This window comes from Rhinoderma darwinii, chromosome 5, assembly GCF_050947455.1.
Source record: "Rhinoderma darwinii isolate aRhiDar2 chromosome 5, aRhiDar2.hap1, whole genome shotgun sequence".
NCBI lineage: Eukaryota > Metazoa > Chordata > Amphibia > Anura > Rhinodermatidae > Rhinoderma > Rhinoderma darwinii.
In genome coordinates, this window is record NC_134691.1 from 162,699,041 (window position 1) to 162,721,993 (window position 22,953).

Sequence of the window (22,953 nt, forward strand, 5' to 3'; positions counted from 1 at the left end):
CCAGACAACCTCTGTTTTTGAGCACGATGTAGCATCCTGCAGTACTTCTGGAAGAGAGGCACTTAAAGAGTGGGATGCTGGTTGAGAAGTTAACAGAGTTGGTAATACTGGTACTGCAGTAAGAGCACCAAATCCAACGCTATTTTCTCCACTAACTCCTAGAAATGGGGGAACATTCTGGGGGTTCAATCCTGGCGCTTTCATTTGTAAACCTTAGAACCTGTGGAAAAAAGGCTGGGCAATTAATGTGAATAACCCAAAACCAAAATTCAGCGTAGATAACCAACGCCATCTTGCGCATCTAGTTTCTTCCCCTGTTTCAACTGTATCGGTTATACAGTTGAATCCTAAAAGAAAGAGCAGGGAGCCGTCAGTTCTACTATTCACTGTGAATCACCGGCTCAGCGCAGACAGGAGTGAGGACGTCACTGCCTTCCACCTGTCTGTGCCGAGCCGTGAGCGGCTCGGCGTGCACATTTTCAGAGTCCACTGTACTTCTGGCATATACCGGCGTTTCAGGCATTCTATTGGTCTACCGTCTCCTCAATGCCAGCCCCACTTACTTTTTTTTCCACCTCAATGTCAGTACAAGTACAAGACAGTACTAAGGGAAAACTGATGACTCTAGACCACACCCTCTACGCCCTCCTATACAGGAGGGAAGATAAGAACTTAGCATTGCAATATTGTCATTATCTAGAATTAATTGAATGTTAAGAAAAATTGTGGATGTAATGTTAATTTTGTGCAAGAGAATATATTATAGCCGATGTAGTAAAAGCCCAGTCTAAATGTATGGAAAGGGCAATCTGCCATCACTTGCAAAGTGACATCATTATGACACCAGTGAAAATGCATTTCTTGAGAAAATAAAGATGAATGAATCTGGAGCAACTGTTTGACATTGAATTATCCACAATAACTTAGAGATGGGGGTCCCTGTATAATATCCCCTTCTCTGTAGATACCAGCCATCATCCCTGTATATAACCCCATCATCCCTGTATATTTCCCCATCAACCCTTCTCTGCCATTCACCCCTCCAGGAGCAGAATCCCCGGCCAGAGAGTTGCAGACATATATGGACAGTGAGGTCATGGTCTCCTCCTGGACTGGAATCCCCCGTAGTCACACATACACACTACTGTAGATATTGGCACACTCTCCACTGTAAATATTGGAACACACACCCCTGTAGATAGCGCCATACCCCCCTGTATATAGCACCACACACCACCCCTGTAGATATAGTGTCACCCCCCTCCTCCCACTGTGGATAGAACCCTTGAGGTTGGCATCTGTGGAGAGGATTTGCCAGTTCAGCAGGAGGAAGGAGCGCCCCCGGGGAAAGGCCGGAGAAGTGATCCACCACTGAAGTGAGCAACGGACTAAGAGGGGGAGGGTGAACTTCAGATCCAGCGATTGCAAGGATCGGTCCCACCGGGAAAGGATCACCTGCTGCAGAGGGCGCATTTGGAAATGCACAAATAAAATGGTCTCGATTGAGGCCACCATGGTCCCAAGAACCCACATGCAGAGGCGGAGTGAAGTCAACGCAGCTGTCCGAAAGGAACATATCCCGCCCTGAAGAATTAAGAGACAGAAGGAAAACCTTTGTGGTGTGTGAAGTGAAGTGCAAAATTGTGCCGCCGCCGTAATGGCGTCGGCCAGAACGTCAAATTTTTTTGCTGCTGGCCTAAAAGTGCCAAGGGGCTCAGCTTAAGCAAAAATGAAAGCCCCAGGAAATAGGCTGGTCCACTAGCGGTCTACTACAGTACGGAAGCGGTTGCCTGGGGGGGGGCAGTGGGGTGGTCAAAGTAACAATCACCCTGCTATCCAACCCCCGGATGTGCTGACCAGCAGTAGCACCCCCCTCAGTATTACCTCTTTTACTAAGGTGATACTGGCGTCGGAAGAGCTGGAGGCGCTCCTAAGCCTGGCAGGTAACAGAAGAGCTGATGCTCTTGTCCCGCTTGTCTTCATAGGCAGGTTGGACAACAGCTCATTTACATATGACACGATGCACCCGCCAAGAGGGAAAAACAGAGAGACCCTGTGCCCCTAGTTCATTATTTTAATAAAATAATTCTTGGTAGAACAAGACGGAATAGCTCAGTCTCTGTGGGCAGGGTATATCCTGTAAAAGGAGTAACTTTTTTATTCTTAAGGTATGTGCACACACACTAATTACGTCCGTAATTGACGGACGTATTTCGGCCGCAAGTACCGGACCGAACACCGTGCAGGGCTCCTAGCATCATAGTGATGTACGATGCGAGGAGTCCCTGCCTCTCTGCAGGACAACTGTCCCGTACTGTAATCATGTTTTCAGTACGGGACAGCAGTTCCACGGAGAGGCAGGGACTCCTAGCATCGTACATAAGTATGATGCTAGGAGCCCGGCTCCCTGCACTGTGTTCGGTCCGGTACTTGCGGCCGAAATACGTCCGTCAATTACGGACGTAATTAGTGTGTGTGCACATACCCTTAGCGTCAAGCCTCCTAGCGGCAACAGAATATACCACAGTCTGTGTCCCCCAATGTAGCGAACAAGAAATAGGTATTATTAGGGGAGGGCCCAAGTTAAAAAACAAAGATCTGTAATAACGAATCTTTAGAAGGCCTTATTTACACAAGCGTATTTAAAGTCCGTGATACACGCGTGAAAATCACGCGCGTCGCACGGACCTATGTAAGTCAATGGGGCCGTTCAGACATTCCATGATTTTCACGCAGCGTGTGTCCGCTAACTCACGACATGTGATATACTTGAGCGTTTTTCACGCATCACGCAGGCATTGAAGTCAATGGGTGCATGGAAATCGCGCACAGCACACGGAAGCACTTCCGTGTGTCGCGTGTGATTCGCGCTACAGTTAAATAAATGAAGGGAAATAAAAGCACCACATGCATTGCAGTTTCTAAGCATCAAAACCGCGTGTCATAAGGATGCCGTATGCGTGTAAATCACGCAGCCACGCAACAAACACTGATGCCACACGGAACTGCAACACAAACGTTCATGTGAATGTCGCCTAAGCGTGCGCCCTTCTGCTGGTATCTATTATCTTATTCTTATGGTGTTTTAGGTATATGCCTTTTTGCATTGTCACATTTCTTTATGATCTTATCCTAGGTTAGGAATTACCACTAGTTTTGAAGTGGGGCCCTTATTAGGGCCATTCATGTGTCCGGCAGGTCTGATCTAGTTTTGGGCTTTTGCGCACTTTACGGTGCATCTTATTATAGATCAGTGTTTGAATTCTTCTATGAGTTAACTTGTTTGTCTCCTCTTTTTTGGGGTCAATAAAAATGTTGTTACGGTTTTGATACAATTTTGGAGATGCATGTATTTTTGCCCTATTTTCTCTGGTAGTTTTAGTGGTTTGTTCTAGGGCATAGACTTTGCACTCCATAGATAGTCGGTGTGCCTACCCATTCTTGGTCTTTCGACTTTTCAAACTTAGACACAACCCTAGTACCACCCATGTTTATTGCGCTTAAGTGAAATCTGCATTGATTCCCCTTTTTTTTCTTCTTAGGCCCCATTTGCAGTTGTCAAATTCAACAAGGATTGTCCAGCAGCAACCCGCTTTGTTTCCCTGTGCAGAACCAGTCCTGAACTTTTCTACGTCAGTAGACTACGAATATGCCGTGATACCACGTATACCCCCTTTCCCTATAGTGATGATGTGGTAATAGTACTTCTGTGGGCATCAGCTTGTGTCTATTATCCTGCTTTGATTTGTTTCTCTATCTATCTATCTATCTATATATATATATATATATATATATATATATATATATATATATATATATATATATATATATATATATATATACACATACTGGGTAAATCCCGCACAGTGCTCACGGAAAAGATAGATGCTCTCCAAACAGACTTTGGTCTGCTGAAGGCAAATATCCATACTCTCCGTGAAAGCTTCTGAATCCAAGCTCCACGTTTCAGACCTGGAAGATACGGTCGGCAATATATGCTCAAAAGTCTCTACTTTGGAATCCCAACAGGCAGCATGGAAGGCCAAACTAGATGATATGGAGAACCATCTGCGGAGATGTAATGTCCGATTTGTCGGAAGGTGCTGAGAGACCTAATCCCATTATATTTTTAGAGTGCCGGCTTAAGGCGGTCTTCTGGTAAAATGCCTTCTCTCTTATCTTGTATGGAGTGGCACACAGTATCCCAACGATGGCCCCTCCAACTGGTGTGCCCCACGCACATTTATAGCCAAGTTTCTCAACTTTAAGGATGGAGACAAGCTATTGGAACTTGCAAGAGACAGGGGCCCTTAAAACATGCCACTAAGGATTTTCTGACTAGTCTCTCGAGGTACAAATACAACGCCAAAAATTTACGGAGGCTAAAAGACGTCTGAGGGATAAACAAACCCCCCACTCCATGGTTTACCCTGCAAAACTCATGCTGGTGCATAATGGCTCTACAATGTTCCTGGACAAGCTAGAAGACTTTTTACCTGGATTGAATGCAATGGGATTTAGTCCCTTTATCACTAGTTTATGTATCCTTTTCCTATGCAATATAATACGTGACTGTCGCATTCCATTTTGTTGCACTATTATAGTAATTTCTTCTATTTTGTATTCCTAGAGCATCCAATTTTACATACTTTTCACATGTATGTTGCAACTAGGGAATGGGGTTCGCCCCCTCACTTAACCATTTAAAGAGGCTCTGTCACCAGATTTTTCAGCCCCTATCTGCTATTGCAGCAGATAGGCGCTGCAATGTAGATTACAGTAACGTTTTTATTTTTAAAAAACGAGCATTTTTGGCCAAGTTATGACCATTTTCGTATTTATGCAAATGAGGCTTGCAAAAGTACAACTGGGCGTGTTTAAAAGTAAAAGTACAACTGGGCGTGTATTATGTGCGTACATCGGGGCGTGTTTACTACTTTTACTAGCTGGGCATTGTGTATAGAAGTATCATCCACTTCTCTTCAGAACGCCCAGCTTCTGGCAGTGCAGACACAGCCGTGTTCTCCAGAGATCACGCTGTGTCGTCACTCACAGGTCCTGCATCGTGTCAGACGAGCGAGGACACATCGACACCAGAGGCTACAGATGATTCTGCAGCAGCATCGGCGTTTGCAGGTAAGTCGATGTAGCTACTTACCTGCAAATGCTGATGCTGCTGCAGAATCAACTGTAGCCTCTGGTGCCGACACGATGCAGGACCTGTGAGTGACGTCACAGATCTGCACTGCCAGAAGCTGGGCGTTCTGAAGAGAAGTGGATGATACTTCTCATCAGAACGCCCAGCTAGTAAAAGTAGTAAACACGCCCCGATGTACACACATAATACACGCCCAGTTGGACTTTTACTTTTCAACACGCCCAGTTGTACTTTTGCAAGCCTCATTTGCATAAATACGAAAATGGTCATAACTTGGCCAAAAATGCTCGTTTTTTAAAAATAAAAACGTTACTGTAATCTACATTGCAGCGCTTATCTGCTGCAATAGCAGATAGGGGCTGCAAAATCTGGTGACAGAGCCTCTTTAACTGTAATCCTCTGTATTGTTAAATCACTTTCTTAATTGTGAAGGTTCCTTTGCACATCTGGATAAGAAGCCTGTCTCATGTTCGGGGGGGGGGGGGGAAGAGTTTTACTTTCATGCTTTCATGTCTTAGGGCTTATTCACACAAACGTTGAATGCGTCCGTGTGACGGCCGTTAAAACAATGGTCACCACATGGATGCATGTATTTCAATGCGGCCATACACGCAGCTGTTTCAACGGACTGCGTGAAGGGTTCGTAAAAATATGGAACATGTACTGTTTTCTTCCGGAGCTATGCATGGGGGCGAGCAGTTGTTACGCCGATTGCTCGTCCCCATGCGTTATGTCGGCAGCGCTTCTCGGTTTACACAGGGAGATGTGATGCCAACAACGATAATAATTTAACTTTTTTAGAACGATACAATCAGCAGATGAACGAACGTTTTCACGTTCATCTGCTGATCGCTGCCCTGTTTACACAGGGCAATTATCGGCAACGAGCGTTCTATGAACGATCGTTTGCCCGATAATTGCCCAGTGTAAAACCCCCTATACTGCGTCCAATCTGAACTCTCGTGGATCAGGAGATTGACTTCTAGGGCCATTGGATACCCTTTTTCTTGGTCGACTTCTATGCAGAAACGTCATTTATGTCACAGTATCTCTTCTGTGATCTTATGTACCTCTATATATCCCACGGAGAAATTAAAGCACTTTAAGATTAACTCCTGGAATGCGAGGGGTCTGAATGATAAATTCAAAAGGTCTCGTCTTTAACTTTCAGTTTTTATATAACCCACATATAGGTTTTCTTCAAGAGACATTTGTTGGGTTCCAAAGTACAGGCCCTTAAATGCTCGTGGGTGGGACATAGTTATCACTTTTTTTTCCAGTTATTCCTCTGGAGTCTCGCCGACGATCAACAAATCTACAGTTTGCAGTTACTTCTGTGAAGCTAGATCCTAAAGGGAAATTGAAAGTGCCGTTTACCGAATATATTCTGGTTAACTCCTTAATGATCGCCCACCGTCTTTTTAACGGCAGGCGGTGCAGGTACCCAGCCTATGACGACGTATTTTGGCGTCGCTGTAGATCAGGTTGATGAGCGCTCGTGTGAGCGCTCATCCTCTAAGCCCTTATTCACACGACAGGGTTTCCGGGCCGGGTGACGGCTGTTCATAAATCGGCCGTCACCCGGCTGCAGTAGGAACAATAGACCCCTAATGGAGCTATTCACCGGGAAACCTGGCCGTCAAAAAATGGGACATACCTTATTTTCGGCCGTTTACCCGGCCCCCATAGAAGTCTATGGGGCCGGGTAATACACGGCCATCACCGGAATGTGTCCCGAGTGATGGCCATGTATTCCGTCGCTCGCACTCTCTCTCCTCCTCCTCACAGTGCAGAGTGCATGTTAGGAGGAGGAGGGTCTTTTTTTGCTCCCTGTAGGAGTCGGAATATTGGGGATTCCGCTACAGGAGAAGTGAGTGACTACATGGTCTATATATGGACACAGCGACGTCACTCACTTCTGCAGCGTAATCCCCGACTCTATGGCCGGGGATTCCGCTACAGGAGAAGTGAGTGACTACACTGTCCAAATATGACCAATATTAGAAAATATTTTAGGCACCATGTCAGGTTTGAAAGGCTCTTGCGGTGCCAAAACAGTGAAAATCCCCCAAAAGTGACACCATTTTGGAAACTATACCCCTTGTTGAAATTATCTAGGGGTATAGTGAGCATTTTGAGCCTGCAGATTTTTTTGCAGAAATTATTGGAAGTAGGCCATGAAAATGAAAATCTACATTCTTTCAAATAAAATGTAGGTTTAGCTAATTTTTTCTAATTTCCACAAGGACTAAAGGAGAAAATGCACCACTAAATTTGTAAAGCAATTTCTCCTGAGTAAAACAATACCCCACATGTGGTAATAAACGGCTGTTTGGACACACGGCAGGGCTTAGAAGGGAAAGAGCGCCATTTGGCTTTTGGAGCTCAAATTTAGCAGGAATGGTTTGCGGAGACCACGTCGCATTTGCAAAGCCCCTAAGGAACCCAAACAGTGAAAACACCCAAAAAACTGACTCCATTTAGGAAACTACACCCCATGAAGAATCCATCTAGGGGTGTAGTGAGCATTTTGAACCCACGGGGTTTCATAGATTTTATTAGAATTGGGCAGTGAAGATAAGAAAAAATCCTTTTTCTTCAATAGGACGTAGTTGAAAATTTTTCATTTTCTCAACAAATAAAGGAATAAAAGAACCCCAACATTTGTAAATCAACTTCTCTGGAGTACAGAAATACCCCATTTGTGGTCATAAACTGCTGTTTGGGCACACGGCAAGGATCAGAAGAGAAGGAGCGCCATTTGGCTTTTGGAGCACAGATTTTGCTGGATTGGTTTCTTGACGCCATGTCTCTTTTGCAAAGCTCCTAAAGTACCAGTACAGTGGAAACGAACTAAAAATGACTAGATTCATGAAACTACACCCCTTGAGGAATTTAGATTTTATTAGAATTGGGCAGTGAAAATAAAAAAAAAATCCTTTTTCTGAAAATGTTTCATTTGCTCAACAAATAAATGAAAAAAAGCACCCCAACACTTGTAAAGCAACTTCTCCTGTGTACGGCAATACCACATATGTGGTCTATTTGGGCACAGAATAGGGCTCAGAAGGGAAGGAGCTTTGGCTTTTGGAGTACAGATTTTGCTGGATTGGTTTCTGGGCGCTATGTCGCATTTGCAAAGTTCCTGTGGAACCAAAACAGTGGATCCCCCCCCAGAAGTGACCCCATTTTGGAAACGACACCCCTCAAGGTACTAACCTAAGGGTGTAGTGAGAATATTAACCCCACAGGTGATTGGCAGAAATTGGTGTGCACTCGATATTGCAGAGTGAAAATGGTTTTTCAATAGATATGCCAATCTGTGGCGCCCAGCTTGTGCCACTGGAGACACACACCCCAAAAATTGTTAAAAGGGTTCTCCCAGGTATGGCGATGCCATTTATGTGGAAGTAAACTGCTGTTTGGGCACACTGTAGCTTTCAGAAGGGAGGTAGAGTCATTTGGCTTTTGGAGCGTGGATTTTGCTTGTAGTAGTTTTGTTTGGAGTCTTACTGGTGTTTCCATTTATAATGTGGGGGCACATGTAAGCCGGGCGGAGTATATAAGGGGCATAGTCAGGTGCTATAACAATGGGGTAAAAAAAAATAGTCCATAAATATTTGTTACGCTGTGACACAATCCTTTCTGCACAGGCCAGTGTCGCACTAATAAATGGTCCTTACTTATGCCCCTTTTGGTCCACACTCCGCATATTTGCAGTTTGGGGAATTTTGCTAGGAAAGTGTTGTCCTGGTATAATACGGGCACCGTCGCTTCCAGCGGATATGTTTGGGCCCTCCCCTTCCTGGTTCCCTAATTTTAGGGCCTTGATAATTCGCCAATTGAAACAGAAGAAACGTTCCCCTCGGGTCGGCCCAACTGCATATTTTTTCTTTCCGGACTTATTGGAGCCTTAACTAAATTTTCTCATAGACGTAGTGGTATGAGGGCTGTTTTTTTTGCGGGCGAGGTGTAGTTATTATTGGTACCATTTTGGGGTACATGCGACTTTTTGATCACTTGTTATCCTTTTTTTTTTTTTGGGAGGCAAGGTGGCAAAAAAACAGCAAGTCTGGCATATTTTTTTAGTTCTTTTTATACAGCGTTCACCATGCATTATAAATTACATGTTACCTTTATTCTGCAGGTCAGTCCGATTCCAGCGATACCTAATTTATAGCACTTTTTATTTGTTACAACTTTTTGCACAATAAAATAACTTTTGTAAAGAGAATGGATTTTTTTCTGTCGCCAAGTTGTGAGAGCCATAACGGTTTTAATTTTTTCGTCGACGGAGCTGTATGAGGGCTTGTTTTTAGCGAGACGAGTTATAGTTTTTATAGATATATCTTTTTTGGGTACATGCGACTTATTGATCACTTTTTAGAAGACAAAGTGACCAAAAAAATAGCAATTAGGTCAGTATTTTTTTGCTTTTCCCCAAAAACAGCCAAGTCACACATTGGAAAAAAACGCTTCTGCCTCCCATTGAAGTCAGTGGGGTGGAGCGATTTCAGCCGTTTTTTTGGCACAAATTCATCCGCAGTTTCCACATCAAAACCAGCACCAAAAAACCGCATGTACTGAATCTAAGGGTATGTTCACACGAGGGCGTCCGTTACAGCTGAAATTACGGGGATGTTTCAGCCTGAAAACATCCCCGTAATTTCAGCCGTATTGGCATGTGCAGGCGCTTGAACACCGCGTCCATTACGGGCGTAATTAGCGCTGCTATTCATTGGAGTCAATGAATAACGGCTCCAATTACGGCCAAAGAAGTGACAGGTCACTTCTTTGACGCGGGCGTCTATTTACGCGCCGTCATTTGACAGTGCCACGTAAATATACGCCTCGTGTGAACAGACAAACGTCTGCCCATTGCTTTCAATGGGCAGATGTTTGTCAGCGCTATTGAGGCGCTATTTTCAGACGTAATTCGGGGCAAAAACGCCCGAATTACGTCCGTAAATAGGCCGTGTGAACATACCCTAACACTCCTCATTCTTGATGTTTGTATTGCGTATTTTATGCACCTGGTTTTTTTTTGACATCTCTATAAAGTTTGCCTTTAAAGCTAAAAAAATTGGGTGGGGATTTTGGTGTAGATTTCTCAACGAAATCCACATCAAATCCAATGACAATTCACATTGAATGCATGTGAATGGGGCTTCTGCAACCCTCTTCAGTCTTCGGAAAATTAAAAATAAAATAGATCAAGTTGTATTTTAAAGGGAGTCCGTCATCAACTTGTCGCCTCCGAAAAGACTAATCCAGCTATAAAGGGAAGGGTGATAGTTTTTGAAAGATACCTATGTTTTATCTGAACCATAAAAAAAATTCCTCCGAACACCATATGCAAATGAGCACTGAAGAGTCCAGCATCCAGGAAGAGTCCTGCAATTTACGTGGCTTCTTAGAATGCAGGGCACTTCAGTGCTCATTTGCATATGGCACCCGGAGAAATAAAAGCAGGTTTTTTGTTTTTTTTTTATGGGTCACGACTTGGATAAAATAGGTATTATTGAAAAACTATCGTTCTTCTCTACAAGGCGGTATTAGCGTTTTGGAAGGCAAAAAGGTGATGACAGACTCCCTTTAAGACATGTGAACAGAGGCTTAGGAACTCAAGACGTTTTTACGTGTCAGGATAGAGAAATACATTGCTTAGACCCAATAAACTGACGTGTGCAGTCAGCAAGAGTTCAGCGCTTACATTGACTAAATCTCGTATCAATTTAGCCTTATCTGAACGGCAGCCATTAAGATGAAGCTTCAATCCCTGACTTTAGATCACATACATTACACCATGTACCAAGTCTCCTCAATGTACACTCCTTTTCCAGCCGTTCCGCCTATCACATGACCATGACGCATTCCCGCCACACAGGAAATGACAGAAGCACGCTATAAGCGCTGCGGCTGCAGCGGGACCAGAGCAATGCGCATGCGAACTCGGGAGGGGCGTTCCACGGCCGCGGGTAGGGCTTCCTGACATCATTGTTGTTGTCGTCATCGTGTCATGTGCTGGAACTCCCTGAGTCAGGTGGTTGGCTAATTTGGCAGTGACGTAATTCGGATGTAGCTCGCTCTACACGGAAGTCGAAGAAAACCCGAGGGTGTTTGTACACACCCGGAAGTGGGTCTCTGGTCCAGTGCTGCTTAGGTGGGTGCTTGAGAGGCAAAGTTGGCATAGTACCCACGAGTCACCCGGTGAGGGTCTGAGCGGTTATGGCTGCCAACGGGACTACATTACAGGTAAGCTACCTCACTGTCAAATATTCAGGGCTAGGTTAGAACCTCCACATTTACGTAGCGATGGCCAGCATTACTGTCCTGGTAAGTGGTATTAATGTGGGAGGGGGTTGGGAGACTTCCAAATGAACGTATACACCTTTACAGGTATGATGTAAAGAGCGCATGAATGGCGGCCTGTGCTCTGTGAGTAAAAAGAGCCTGAGGGTCTTCTCTGTCTCATAACAGATTATACCTATGGGGTCAAGAAAATGGGGGAGGGGGTGGAATAGGTCCCTCAATTTAGGCTCTTTCTTTTTACTTCACACCACGTTTATGGAGTAAAGTAAACCTTTTGGTTAGCCAAAAAAAAAGTACTTATTAGGGTTTGGCTGTGCCATCAAAAGTGACAGGACTGCTGACAAAGGTTGAGAAGGGAGACAAGAACGGCAGTGTGAACTTTGCCTGACTTAAAAAGTTGCAGTTTCTGGACAGTGATAGTTATTGGCAAACTTATTGGCATATAGTTTAACTGTCTGACCCAAATTTGGCTTGAGTAGAGCCGTCGGCTCTGTTCACACTTTGTTTTTTGTTTTCCGTCGGAGGTATACGTTGAGTACTTCTCGGCATATAGCTGTAGTGTAAGGCTGTGACGTACGGCACTGTATAGGCCCATAGAAAACCTTTTTGTTAAAAAAAAATATATAATTAAAAACCCCATAAAGCACAGTGTGTTTTTTTTAATTTCTTTGTATAGGAGCGCAGCAGACTAGGGTTTCCTGCCGCTCGGTTCAAACGAATGGTTCGGGACCCCCGTTCTCGTAAACGGTGTGGGTCCCAGCTCTTGGACACCCACCAATCAGCAAGTTACAGATAGGGGGTAACTTGTAGTAAGCCGGATTACCCCTTTATGTTCACATGCACTGTTTTCAGACATAATTTGGGCGTTTTACGCCTCGACAACGGCCCGAAAAAACGTCTCCATTACGTCTACAAACATCTGCCCATTGCTTTCAATAGGTTTTACGATGTTCTGTTCCCACGAAGTGTAATTTTACGTGTCGCTGTCAAAAGACGGTGCGTAAAAAGACGCCCGCGTCAAAGAAGTGCAGGACAATTCTTGGGAAGTTTTTGGAGCCGTTTTTCATTGACTCCATTGAAAAACAGCTCCAATAACGTCCGTAAAATACACCGCGAAAAACGCGAGTTGTTAAAAAAAACTTCTGAAAATCAGGAGCTTTGTTCAGGCGAAAACAGCTCCGTATTTTCAGACTTATTATGCTAAGCCGTGTGAACATTCCCTAAGTCAAGCAATCTTCTCCTATATATAGGTAATTTTGGTAACTGGCAAATGCCAAGAGAAACATTGCAGGGGACATTTCTAGTCTTTAGGTAGTGGTATCAGCACTGGAATATTTAACATATAATAATTTACCTAGTCTGGGTTCTCACATCGTGGTCAGCCAAGCTATTTAGGCGCCTCTTAGCGAAAATCGCACCCAGATAGTGTTTTTGCCTGTGAACTGTGGCAAAAACACATTTTTGACTGCGACATGAGAACTCAGCCTTACTAGCCAGAGCCTGGTGATGCCTGACCTTTAAGGGTATGTTCACACGATAGCAGGCATTTACGGCTGAAATGACAGACTGTTTTCAGAAGAAAACGGCTGCCTCGTTTCAGACGTAAAAGCTCCTCGTATTTTGCGAGGCGTCTGTGACGCTCGTAATTCTTGAGCTGCTCTTCATTGAGTTCAATGAAGAACAGCTCAAATTACGTAGCAAAGAAGTGTCCTGCACTTCTTTGCCGAGGCAGTCAATTTACGCGTCGTCGTTTGACAGCTGTCAAACGACGACGCGTAAATGACAGGTCGTCGGCAAACCCATTCAAATGAATCGGCAGATGTTTGCCGACGTATTGTAGCCCTATTTTCAGGCGTAAATCGAGGCATAATACGCCTAGTTTACGCCTGAAAATAGGTCGTGTGAACCCAGCCTAAAAGTGGTCGAAGTCCATGGTAAAATAAAGCATCTTTATCTTTCATTTGTCTCTTGTATATAGAGGGTTCATTTACAAATTGAGGTACGGTTACTTTGTATGGGAGCACGGCCCGAAAATGCGGGTGGCCGTCCGGGCCCGCAATCACAGTCACACAGTGCAGCTTTTCAATCACACAGTGCTGATTTGCTCTCAGATTTATCATGCATTTTTTTAAAGGGGCACTCCACTTTATTTATTTTTATTGCACCCTCCATTTGTACATTGGTGTTTTAGTGGGGTGCTGTGTGTAGAATTACTTACTGATCCCCACATCTTGTCTTTTGCTGGTCCAGCGCCGCTCACGTGATCTTCCCTCTGATTTGTCTGGCGTCACTGTGCTTTTGAATAAACCGGAACTCAGGCTCTCAATGCATTTCTGTGGGAGCCAGAACGAGGCTCCATAGGAATGCATTGAGAGCCTTGCTTCTGGTTTTCTGAACAGCAGCGATTCCAAACCCAGGTCAGCATGAAGATCACGCGAGCAGCGCGGGACCTGAAAAATTACAAGATGTGGGGATCAGTAAGTAATTTTACACACAGCACCCCAATGTGCAAATGGAGGGTGCAGTAGAAAAATAAAGTGGAGTGCTTCTTTAAGCCAAAATCAGAATTGAATGCAAGAGAGCAGACCTATAAGGCCCTTCTTTATATATTTCTGCTGTTTATGTTCTGTTCCTGGTTTTAGCTTGAAAAATGCATCCAAATGTTCACACAGTGCAGATTTGTTGCACAAGGTGTAGACTTTGTTTACACTGTGCAGTCAGATCGAATTTTTTTTTTTTTAACAATCCTTTTTATTGAGGTATAGAGTATACAAATAACATTCCATGTCACATACAGGATATCATATCATACATATGAACATCATAAACAATGCAGTACATGTACATACACAAAACTCTATGCCCTCACTCTTTTTCAATTTTTCCTCCATAACGTGTAGAAGAACATCCCACCCTACCCTGTGCATCCTCACTCATCTCCCATCCTCTGAGACCCTAAATCCCAGTGTTCCACCTACATTTTCTTTATTATACCAGGCAGTGTATTTAAAGGTATTCATTAATTTCTGAATCTCAGAATCATCCAAAAATTTTCTTACAAACGGTCTCCATCTCCTAAAAAAAACCTTTCCGTATTTGTATCTTTACATTTTTCCGCATCAATTTAATCCAGAACCGTTACGTGTTTTATTGTGCCTTTTTATTTCTGCCATTGTTGGTATTTGCGGTTGCAACCAATGTCGCAATATAAAAAAATTTCCCCACTAAAACCGCAATATGTATCCCCTTCTTCGACATTAAACCATGCGATCTCCTATCGGAACTATGGGGGACATAATGAAATATATAATGAAGGGGTAAGAGAGGAATACTCTTCTCCCACACATCTGCAATTAGTGTCTGAACTATTAACTGCCTTAATTCTAGAAAGTCCCCATAAATCACCCCATTTTGAAAACTTCACCCCTCAAGGTATTTGAATCAGCATTCACAAAGTGTTTTAACCTTTTAGGCGTTTCACAGGAATTTTATTTTTTTACGAAATTCATTTCTGATACTTTTTTTTTTTTGTACCACAGAAGGTTTTACCTGAGAAATGCAACTCGATATTTTATTGCCCAGATTCTGCAGTTTTTAGAAATATCCCACATGTGGCCCTAGTGTGCTACTGGACTGATACACAGGCCTCAGAGGATTTTGGGCGCCCTTTTTTTTAGAATATATTTTAGGCACTTTGTCAGATTTGAAGAGGTCTTGTGGGTCCAAAACAGTGGAAACACCCCAAAAGTGACCCCATTTTGGAAATCACACGTCAAGGAATTTATCTAGGGGTATAGTTAGCATTTTGACCACACAGGTTTTTCGCTAAATATATTGGAATTAATCTGTGAAGATGAAAATCTACTTTTTTCTGAAAAAACATAGACATTTTTTAATATTTACAAGGAATAACAAAGAAAATGCACCCCAACATTTGTAAAGCAATGTCTCCCGATTACGACTATACCCTGTATGTGGTTATAAACTGCTGTTTGGACCCACAGCAGGGCTCAGAAGGGAAGGAGCGCCATTTGGATTTCTGATTTTGCTGGAATGGTTTTCGGTGCCATGTCGCATTTGCAACGCCCTGGAGGGACAAAAACAGTGGAAACGCCCCAAAAGTGACCCCATTTTGGAAACTACACCTGTCAAGGAATTTATCTAGGAGTATAGTTAGCATTTTGACAACACAGGTTTTTCGCTAAATATATTGGAATTAGTCTGTGAAAAAACAGACACATTTTTAATTTTTATAAGGAATAAACCACAACATTTGTAAATTATTTTCTCCTGATTACGGCAATACCCCATATGTGGTAATAAACTGCTGATTGGACCCACAGCAGGGCTCAGAAGGGAAGGAGCGCCATTTGAATTTTGGAGCACAGCTTTTGCTGGATTTGTTTTTGGTGCCATGTCGCGTTTGCAATGCACTGCAGGGGCCAAAACCGTGAAAACCCCCCAAAAGTGACCCCATTTTGGAAAAACCCTCAAGGAATTTTTCTAGGGGTATAGTGAGCATTTAGGCCCCACGGGTCTTTTGCAGAATTTATTAGAATTAGGCCACGAAAATTAATATCAACATTTTTTCCACTAAAATGTTGAATTTTCTCATTTTCACAAGGGATAAAGGAGAAAAAAAACAGCCATTTTTTTATAAAGCAATTTCTCCAGAGTATGGAAATACCCCATATGTGGTCATACGTTTTTGTTTTTTTTAGTTAGAAATGAATTAACCCTTTCAGGACTGATCCATTTTTTGCTTTCTTATTTTCGTTTTTCACTCCCTGCGTTCCAAGAGCCATAATTTTTTTATTTTTCTGTCAGTAGAGTGTTGTGAGGGCTTATTTCTTGCGGGAGGAGCTGTAGCTTCTATTGACACCATTTAAAGTACTGAAAAATGTACTGGGAAACTGAAAAAAAAATCTTTGCGGGCTGAAATTGGATAAAAATCTGATTTTATATTTTTTTTGCGGGTTTCATTTTTACAGCTTTCGCCTTGCGATAAGAATGAAAACTTTACTTTATTCTGCGGCTCAATACAATTATGGTGATACCAAATTGATATAGTTTTTTTTATATTTTACTACTTCAAAGAAAAATCTATTAGTTAAAATAAAAATTTGTTTTGTTTCACCACATTCTGAGAGCTGTAACTTTTTTTTATTTTTCGGTTTATTGGGCGGTGGGAGGTCTTTTTGTGGGACGAGCTGTAGTTTTTATTGGTACCATTTTTTTGGTCCATAAAAAGTTGTATTAATAATTTTTTTTTGAGACCGAAGGTGACAAAAAAACTGATTTTGGCGGTTTAAATTATTAATTTTTTTTACGATTTTCACAGTGGGAATTAAATAATGGTATATTGTAATAGTTCGGCCTTTTATGGACGTAGCGATACCAATTTTGTTAATTTTTTTTTACATTAATTTAGAAGAAAAATGGGAAAAGGTTTTTGTTTTTTCCTCACTACTAATAACTTTAATTCTTCTACATATTTTATTAGTCCGCTTGGGGGACTTCATCCAGGGATCATTGGATCGCTGCAACAATATACTGCAATACTAATGTATTGCAGTATATTGTTATTTTTAGAGGCTTCTGTAACTGCACGATCGCTGTACCTGTCCGTTAGTCGCGGGTGTCAGCTGTAATACACAACCGACACCCGCAGCGTATAGAGCGGGGTCAGCACGTGAGCCGGCTCCATAGATCAACCCCCGCACCATGACGTGCTATTAAGTCAGTGTGCAAAGGGGTTAATGCACGGCGGATGGTTCAAAGTGAAAATTGCCATTTTCCACTGATATGCCATTTTAGTGTACAATATGTTGTGCCCAGTTTGTGCCACTGAAGACAAATACCTCATAAAACGTTAAGCGGGTTCTCTCGGGTATGACGATGCCATATATGTGGGCGCAAACTGCTGTTTGGGCACGCTGCAGGGCTCAGAAGGGAGGGAGCGCCATTTTGCTTGGTAGTAGTTCTGTTTGGGGTTTTGCTGGTATTTCAGTTTATAATGTGGGGGCATATGTAAGCTGGGCAGAGTAAATCAGGGCATAAGAAGGTATAATCATGGTAAATAAATAATAATTCATAGATATGTGGCCAGTGTCGCACTGATAAATGGCGCCCGATCTTATCCGCTTTTGGAACACGCTGCACGTTTTGCATCGCCCTATTCTGAGAGCCAGAACTTTTTTATTTTTTTCTCCACCAGAGCTATGTGAGGGCTTATGTGTTGCGGGATAATCTGTAGTTTTCATTGGTACCATTTTGGGGTACATGCGATTTTTTTATTTTATTTTTTATTTATTTTTTGGATCACTTTTTATTAAATTTTTTTGCAATCCTGACTAAAAACCAGGAATTCTGACCAGTTTTTTTTAGTTTTATTTTTTTGCGCCGATCACCGTACGCTATAAATTACATTGTTACTTTATTCTGCGGGTCGGTACGATTACGGTGATACCATATGTATATAGGGTTTTGTTTTGCAGCGTTTGCACAATAAAATCACTTATTTATAGAAAAATTTATTTTCTGTCTCCTTATTCTGAGAGTCATAACTTTTTTTTTTTTTTTTTTAGTCAAAGCTGTGAGGGCTTGTTTTTTGCGGGACGGGTTGTTGTTTTTAATGGTACTATTTTTGGGTACATACAACTTTTTGATCACTTTTTATTCTTTATTTTGGGGGTGGTGGTGACCAAAACATAGCGATTCTGGTGTAGTTTTTTTTTATTGATATTTTTTATTTTTTATTTTTTTTTTTCCTTTTTTGTGGTACTCACCGTGCGGGAAAAATAACATTATAGTTTGGGTAGTTACGAACGCGGTGATACCAGATATGTGTACTTTTTTAACGTGTTCATTTTCCTATGATAAAAGTCTTATTATAGGGGGGGAAGCATTTTTTTTGTTTATGTAACTGATAACTTATTTTTACACTTCTTTTTTTTATTTATTTTTTTTTTAACTTTTTTTATTTTCTTGTCCCACTAGGGGACTACGAGACTTGCAGCTCTTATTACTGCTAGAGTACATTACACTACACACGTAGTTTAATGTGTTCTAACTGTCATTGTGACGTGATAGTCACACTGACGGGAAGCCTTGGAGGACCAGCCGGAGGCTACTCCTCCTAAGCTTTCGTACATGGCAACCCGGAGGCCATTATCTGGCCTCCGATTTCCACAACAAGCATTGGCAGCCCCCACAATCACTTAGTGGGGGCTGCCAATATGCTTCAAAACCATTAAATGCGGCGATCGCAATCAGTCGCCGAATTTAAGGGGTTAATTGCCGAAAGCAGCGGCGATGGTCCGCTGACCGGCAAGACTGTTGTGTCAGCTGTCTGGGACAGCTGGCAGCGCGGTCTTGTTGCTCTGTGTATACACAGAGTGACAGTTTGACATACTGACGAAAATGAACATCCTGGTGCAGGAACTAATACCCGACCATGACGTACATTTACGTCATAGGTTGGGAAAGGGTTAAAGAGATTTTCTCAAGTGTTTACCAACATTGCTTCTCTAATTTTGCCATATAGAAGAGATAAAGATTCCGCCTTCTCTCTATGCCCCAACAAATTATCAAAACCTCAAGCCGTTTCGGCCCCCGACAGATCTTTGCATAACGACTCGCAATAACTCTTCATTTGCATATACTGAAGGAACTGCTGCGGGCTCATCGCATAAGTTTTTTTTAATTCCTCCCAAGTAAATAACCTCCCCTCTGACAATTCCATCATATCCCCCATTTTCCATATCCTCTTACTCTTCCATTTCTTATACATTTTATTTTCATCCCCCTCCCGGAAAGCTGGATTTCCCCACAAAGGTAAATATTTTGAAATATACATGGGTAATTTCTATAATTTTCTGACCGCCTTCCATGATGCCACTGTATCTCGAATGAGAAGACTCTGCTTAGCTATTGCTGGAAGAAACTTATACTGCGAATGTAAAAGAGACCCCCCCCCCCCCCCCAAATCCCAAGATCCTGCCAGCTCCTGATCCAATGCTGTATTGGAAAAAAAGCGTTCCTCCTATCCACTCTTTAACATGTCTGAATAGAGCTGCCAGATTATACCCCCTAATGCTCGGTAATTGTAAGCCACCGTCGTCTACTTTTGTCAAACACAATTTTTTTTTATACGCAATACGAGCTCTCTTCTTTCCCCACAGGAAAGCAGTAAATTCTAACTTTAATGACTGAAGATCTTTATGATGTAACAATACCGGTATCATCTGAAGAGGATATAAAAGTTTAGCAATACATCATCTTTATTAAATGTGCCCTTCCAAATAATGACAAGGGCAGTTTTGACCACCTCTGAAGTTCCTGGCTTATTTTCTGAAATAAAGGAATATAGGTCAATGAATATAAAGTGTTGGGAACCCTACCTATCTTTATACCCAAATAGGTAATATATCTATGTGCTATTTCTAGCTTTTGAAGCGAACTGAGCAGAACTTGGAGTTTCAAGCAAAAACAACAATTGACATTTAGGGATATTAATTTTATAACCAGAAAACTGACCATAGTCCTTTAAGACCTTCAAAAGTCCCTCTAAATGATCTTGCGGAGAATGCATAAACAAAAGCATATCATCAGCATAACACATCAACTTATGATCCATGTCTCCCACCCTTATACCCCTATATGTTTCTAATGTGATCAAGAAGAGCGCCAAAGGTTCCAGCGCTATATCAAACAACGGTGGCGACAGTGGACATCCCTGACGTTTGCCCTTGTGCAAGCGTATCTGATCTAACAAAAATCCCAGAGCACTCACCCTAACAGAGGACGTTGCGTACAAAGCAGATAAAAATGTCCTGAATTGCCCCTGAATTCCCATATGATCCAACATTACCCCCAGCCATTCCCAATTTACATCATCAAATGCTTTTTCCGCATCAATAGCCAGTAGCGCTGCAGAGTTTCCCCCCCCCCCCCTCAATAATAACCTATCCTGAAAAACTAAAACTGTTCGTATATTGGTAACAGCTGAACGACCCTTGACAAATCCTACTTGGTCATTCCCTATCAATTTAGGCAGCAATAATGCTAAACGACCCGCCATCAGTTTGGACAGTATTTTCAGATCCTGGTTAATCAGCGAAATTGGTCTGTAAGAATCTGGCTGTTCCAAATTCTTCCCTGGTTTAGGCAACACTTTTATATATGCCACATTATTAGATGGAGAAATTTGATCTCCCGCCATTACCCTGTCAAATAAAACTTTAAGTATTGGAACAATCTCAGACTTCATCCATTTATAAAACGCTCCCGGATACCCATCAGGACCCGGCGCTTTTTGGGATGGGAGTTTCTCAATGACCCTTCCAATTTCCTCCTCTGTAATTGGTGCATTCAGTAACATGCTATCCTCCTCTCCTATACTAGGTAATGACAAATCTCTCAAAAAATCCCGGCCTTTATCCATATCAACCGATCCTTGTTGATATAATTTCTTATAGTAGCGACCAAAGATATGCACTATTTCTTTCGGATCCTTATGGGTAATTCCTGACTCATCCTTCAAACTATGAATATGATGAATCCATTTCTTTCCCCTTGCCAGATTAGCCAGAAGCCTCCCCGATTTATTCCCAAATTTTAAAGACTTCTGCCGCATTTCTATTTCTAAAATAAGTTTCAAGCCTAGATTGATGTAAGTCAAAATATTGTTTAGCTAAAATCCATCAAGTTTTATTATCTTCCCCAGAATCTTTCTGAAAAGAGGAGTATGCACGGCTCAGATTTTCCGTTGCCTGAATATAATTTTTATTCACTTCCTTTTTTTTTTCCGGTGAACATAAGCTATAATGTTCCCTCTAATAACTACTTTCACTGTATCCCAGTATAAAGATGGATTAGACCGATGTTCCCCACTATGTTGAGCAAATTCCTCCCACCACCCCTTCATAAGTTTCCCAAATTCCTCATCCTGCACCAATGCCACAGGCAAACCCCCAAGTATAGCCGTTCCCTTCGGGAAAAGTTCTTCCAGCTCTATGAAAAGAGGAGAATGATCAGAGATAACCATATCCATGATAGCTACGTCCTTTACACTATGCAGCAAGCCCTGAGACGCCAAAAAATAATCAGTTCTCGACCAAGCAGACTGAGAATGGGAGAAATGTGTATATTCCCTACCCATAGGATTAAAATGCCTTTTTTTTTTTTTTTAGTTAAACAATTATTATTTGAGTGATTGCACATTTGTTTTCATTTTTTTTTTTTTTTTCACAAGTCAGGAAATATTGTTAGAAATTAGAATCTAATTTATAATATTTCCATGTGCTGGACACTAAAGGGTGCAGTTCCCAAAATTGCAGCATGGTCAATGTGGTAAAGCAACCTCATTACTTTATGCTGCAAATTTGGGGTGGACACACTCGCTTTAGTGTCCTCACACAATCCCCCCTACCTTATTCTGGCTAGAGTCAGGAGAAGGAGGGGTTTGAATCTTCAAACCTCCTACACTGTGTGCCGCCATTTTTTGAGCGACTGCACAGTGTAGAAAGGATTAGATACAGTGCTCAGCAGACAGTATCACACAAACATAATACACACGTCACATACACGAACATAATACACACATCACATACACAAACATAAATTGCCTGCCGCCTCCGCTCCTATGCCTTGCGCCTTCGCTTCCTTGAACATATGACCTGAAGCCGCGGCCGGAACTAGTCATCTTACTATCCGGCAGCGGCTTCCGGTGCACAAGAAAATGGATTGTAGATTGTACAGACTCCATTTCCTTGCTGGGCAATCCATTTTTAATCTGATATAACGCCCCTCCGCATCAGTAGAGGATTCTATAACGTGACGTCTTAGTCCTTTATGTACCAAAATCGGAACCCCTGCTTTTCCATCAACTTCCGGAAACCCATGAACCGCTCCCACCCGCAATTTTTGCATCCTTTGAAAATTCTCTTTTGTCAAATGTGTCTTGTAAAAGGGCAATATCTATTTTCATCTTTTTCAGATGATGCAATACCATCACACGACAATAACCCCTTTACGTTCCAGGAGACTACTCGCATAAAAATTTTCCTAACTTTCGTTTACACCAAGTATTTTCCTAATCTTCGACAATCCCAGACTTCTGCCAGCGAGTGTATTGCGATGCACAAGATCCCCCCCAACTCCCCAAACGAGTATCCCAACACATAGTACCATAACAGCTTGAAATAAAACAATCCTATATGAAGGTGTTATCTCGTAGACTTCACTTTTTTCACGCATACTTAAAGAGGCTCTGTCACCAGATTTTGCAACCCCTATCTGCTATTGCAGCAGATCGGCGCTGCAATGTAGATTACAGTAACGTTTTTATTTTTAAAAAATGAGCATTTTTGGCCAAGTTATGACCATTTTTGTATTTATGCAAATGAGGCTTGCTAAAGTCCAACTGGGCGTGTATTATGTGTTACATCTGGGCGTGTTTACTTCTTTTACTAGCTGGGCGT

At 42.3% G+C, this 22,953-nt stretch overlaps 2 protein-coding genes across 3 annotated transcripts in view; one reads left to right on the plus strand and one right to left on the minus strand.

Moving 5' to 3' along the window:
• LOC142651700 (nucleoside hydrolase-like) overlaps positions 1 to 11,065 on the minus strand; it is a 150,672-nt gene extending 139,607 nt beyond the window's left edge. Inside the window, exon 1 of one of the 2 annotated variants that reach the window (XM_075826711.1) lies at positions 10,957 to 11,065. The gene's annotated coding sequence lies outside the window, so the exon portion shown is untranslated. The other variant, XM_075826712.1, reaches the window with a different exon arrangement.
• A 43-nt stretch (positions 11,066 to 11,108) lies between these two features.
• VPS4B (vacuolar protein sorting 4 homolog B) overlaps positions 11,109 to 22,953 on the plus strand; it is a 58,767-nt gene continuing 46,922 nt past the window's right edge. Inside the window, exon 1 of the mRNA XM_075826708.1 lies at positions 11,109 to 11,413. Within this exon, the coding sequence (XP_075682823.1) occupies positions 11,387 to 11,413 (27 nt within the window). The 5' untranslated portion in view covers positions 11,109 to 11,386. The remainder of the gene's footprint in view (positions 11,414 to 22,953) is intronic.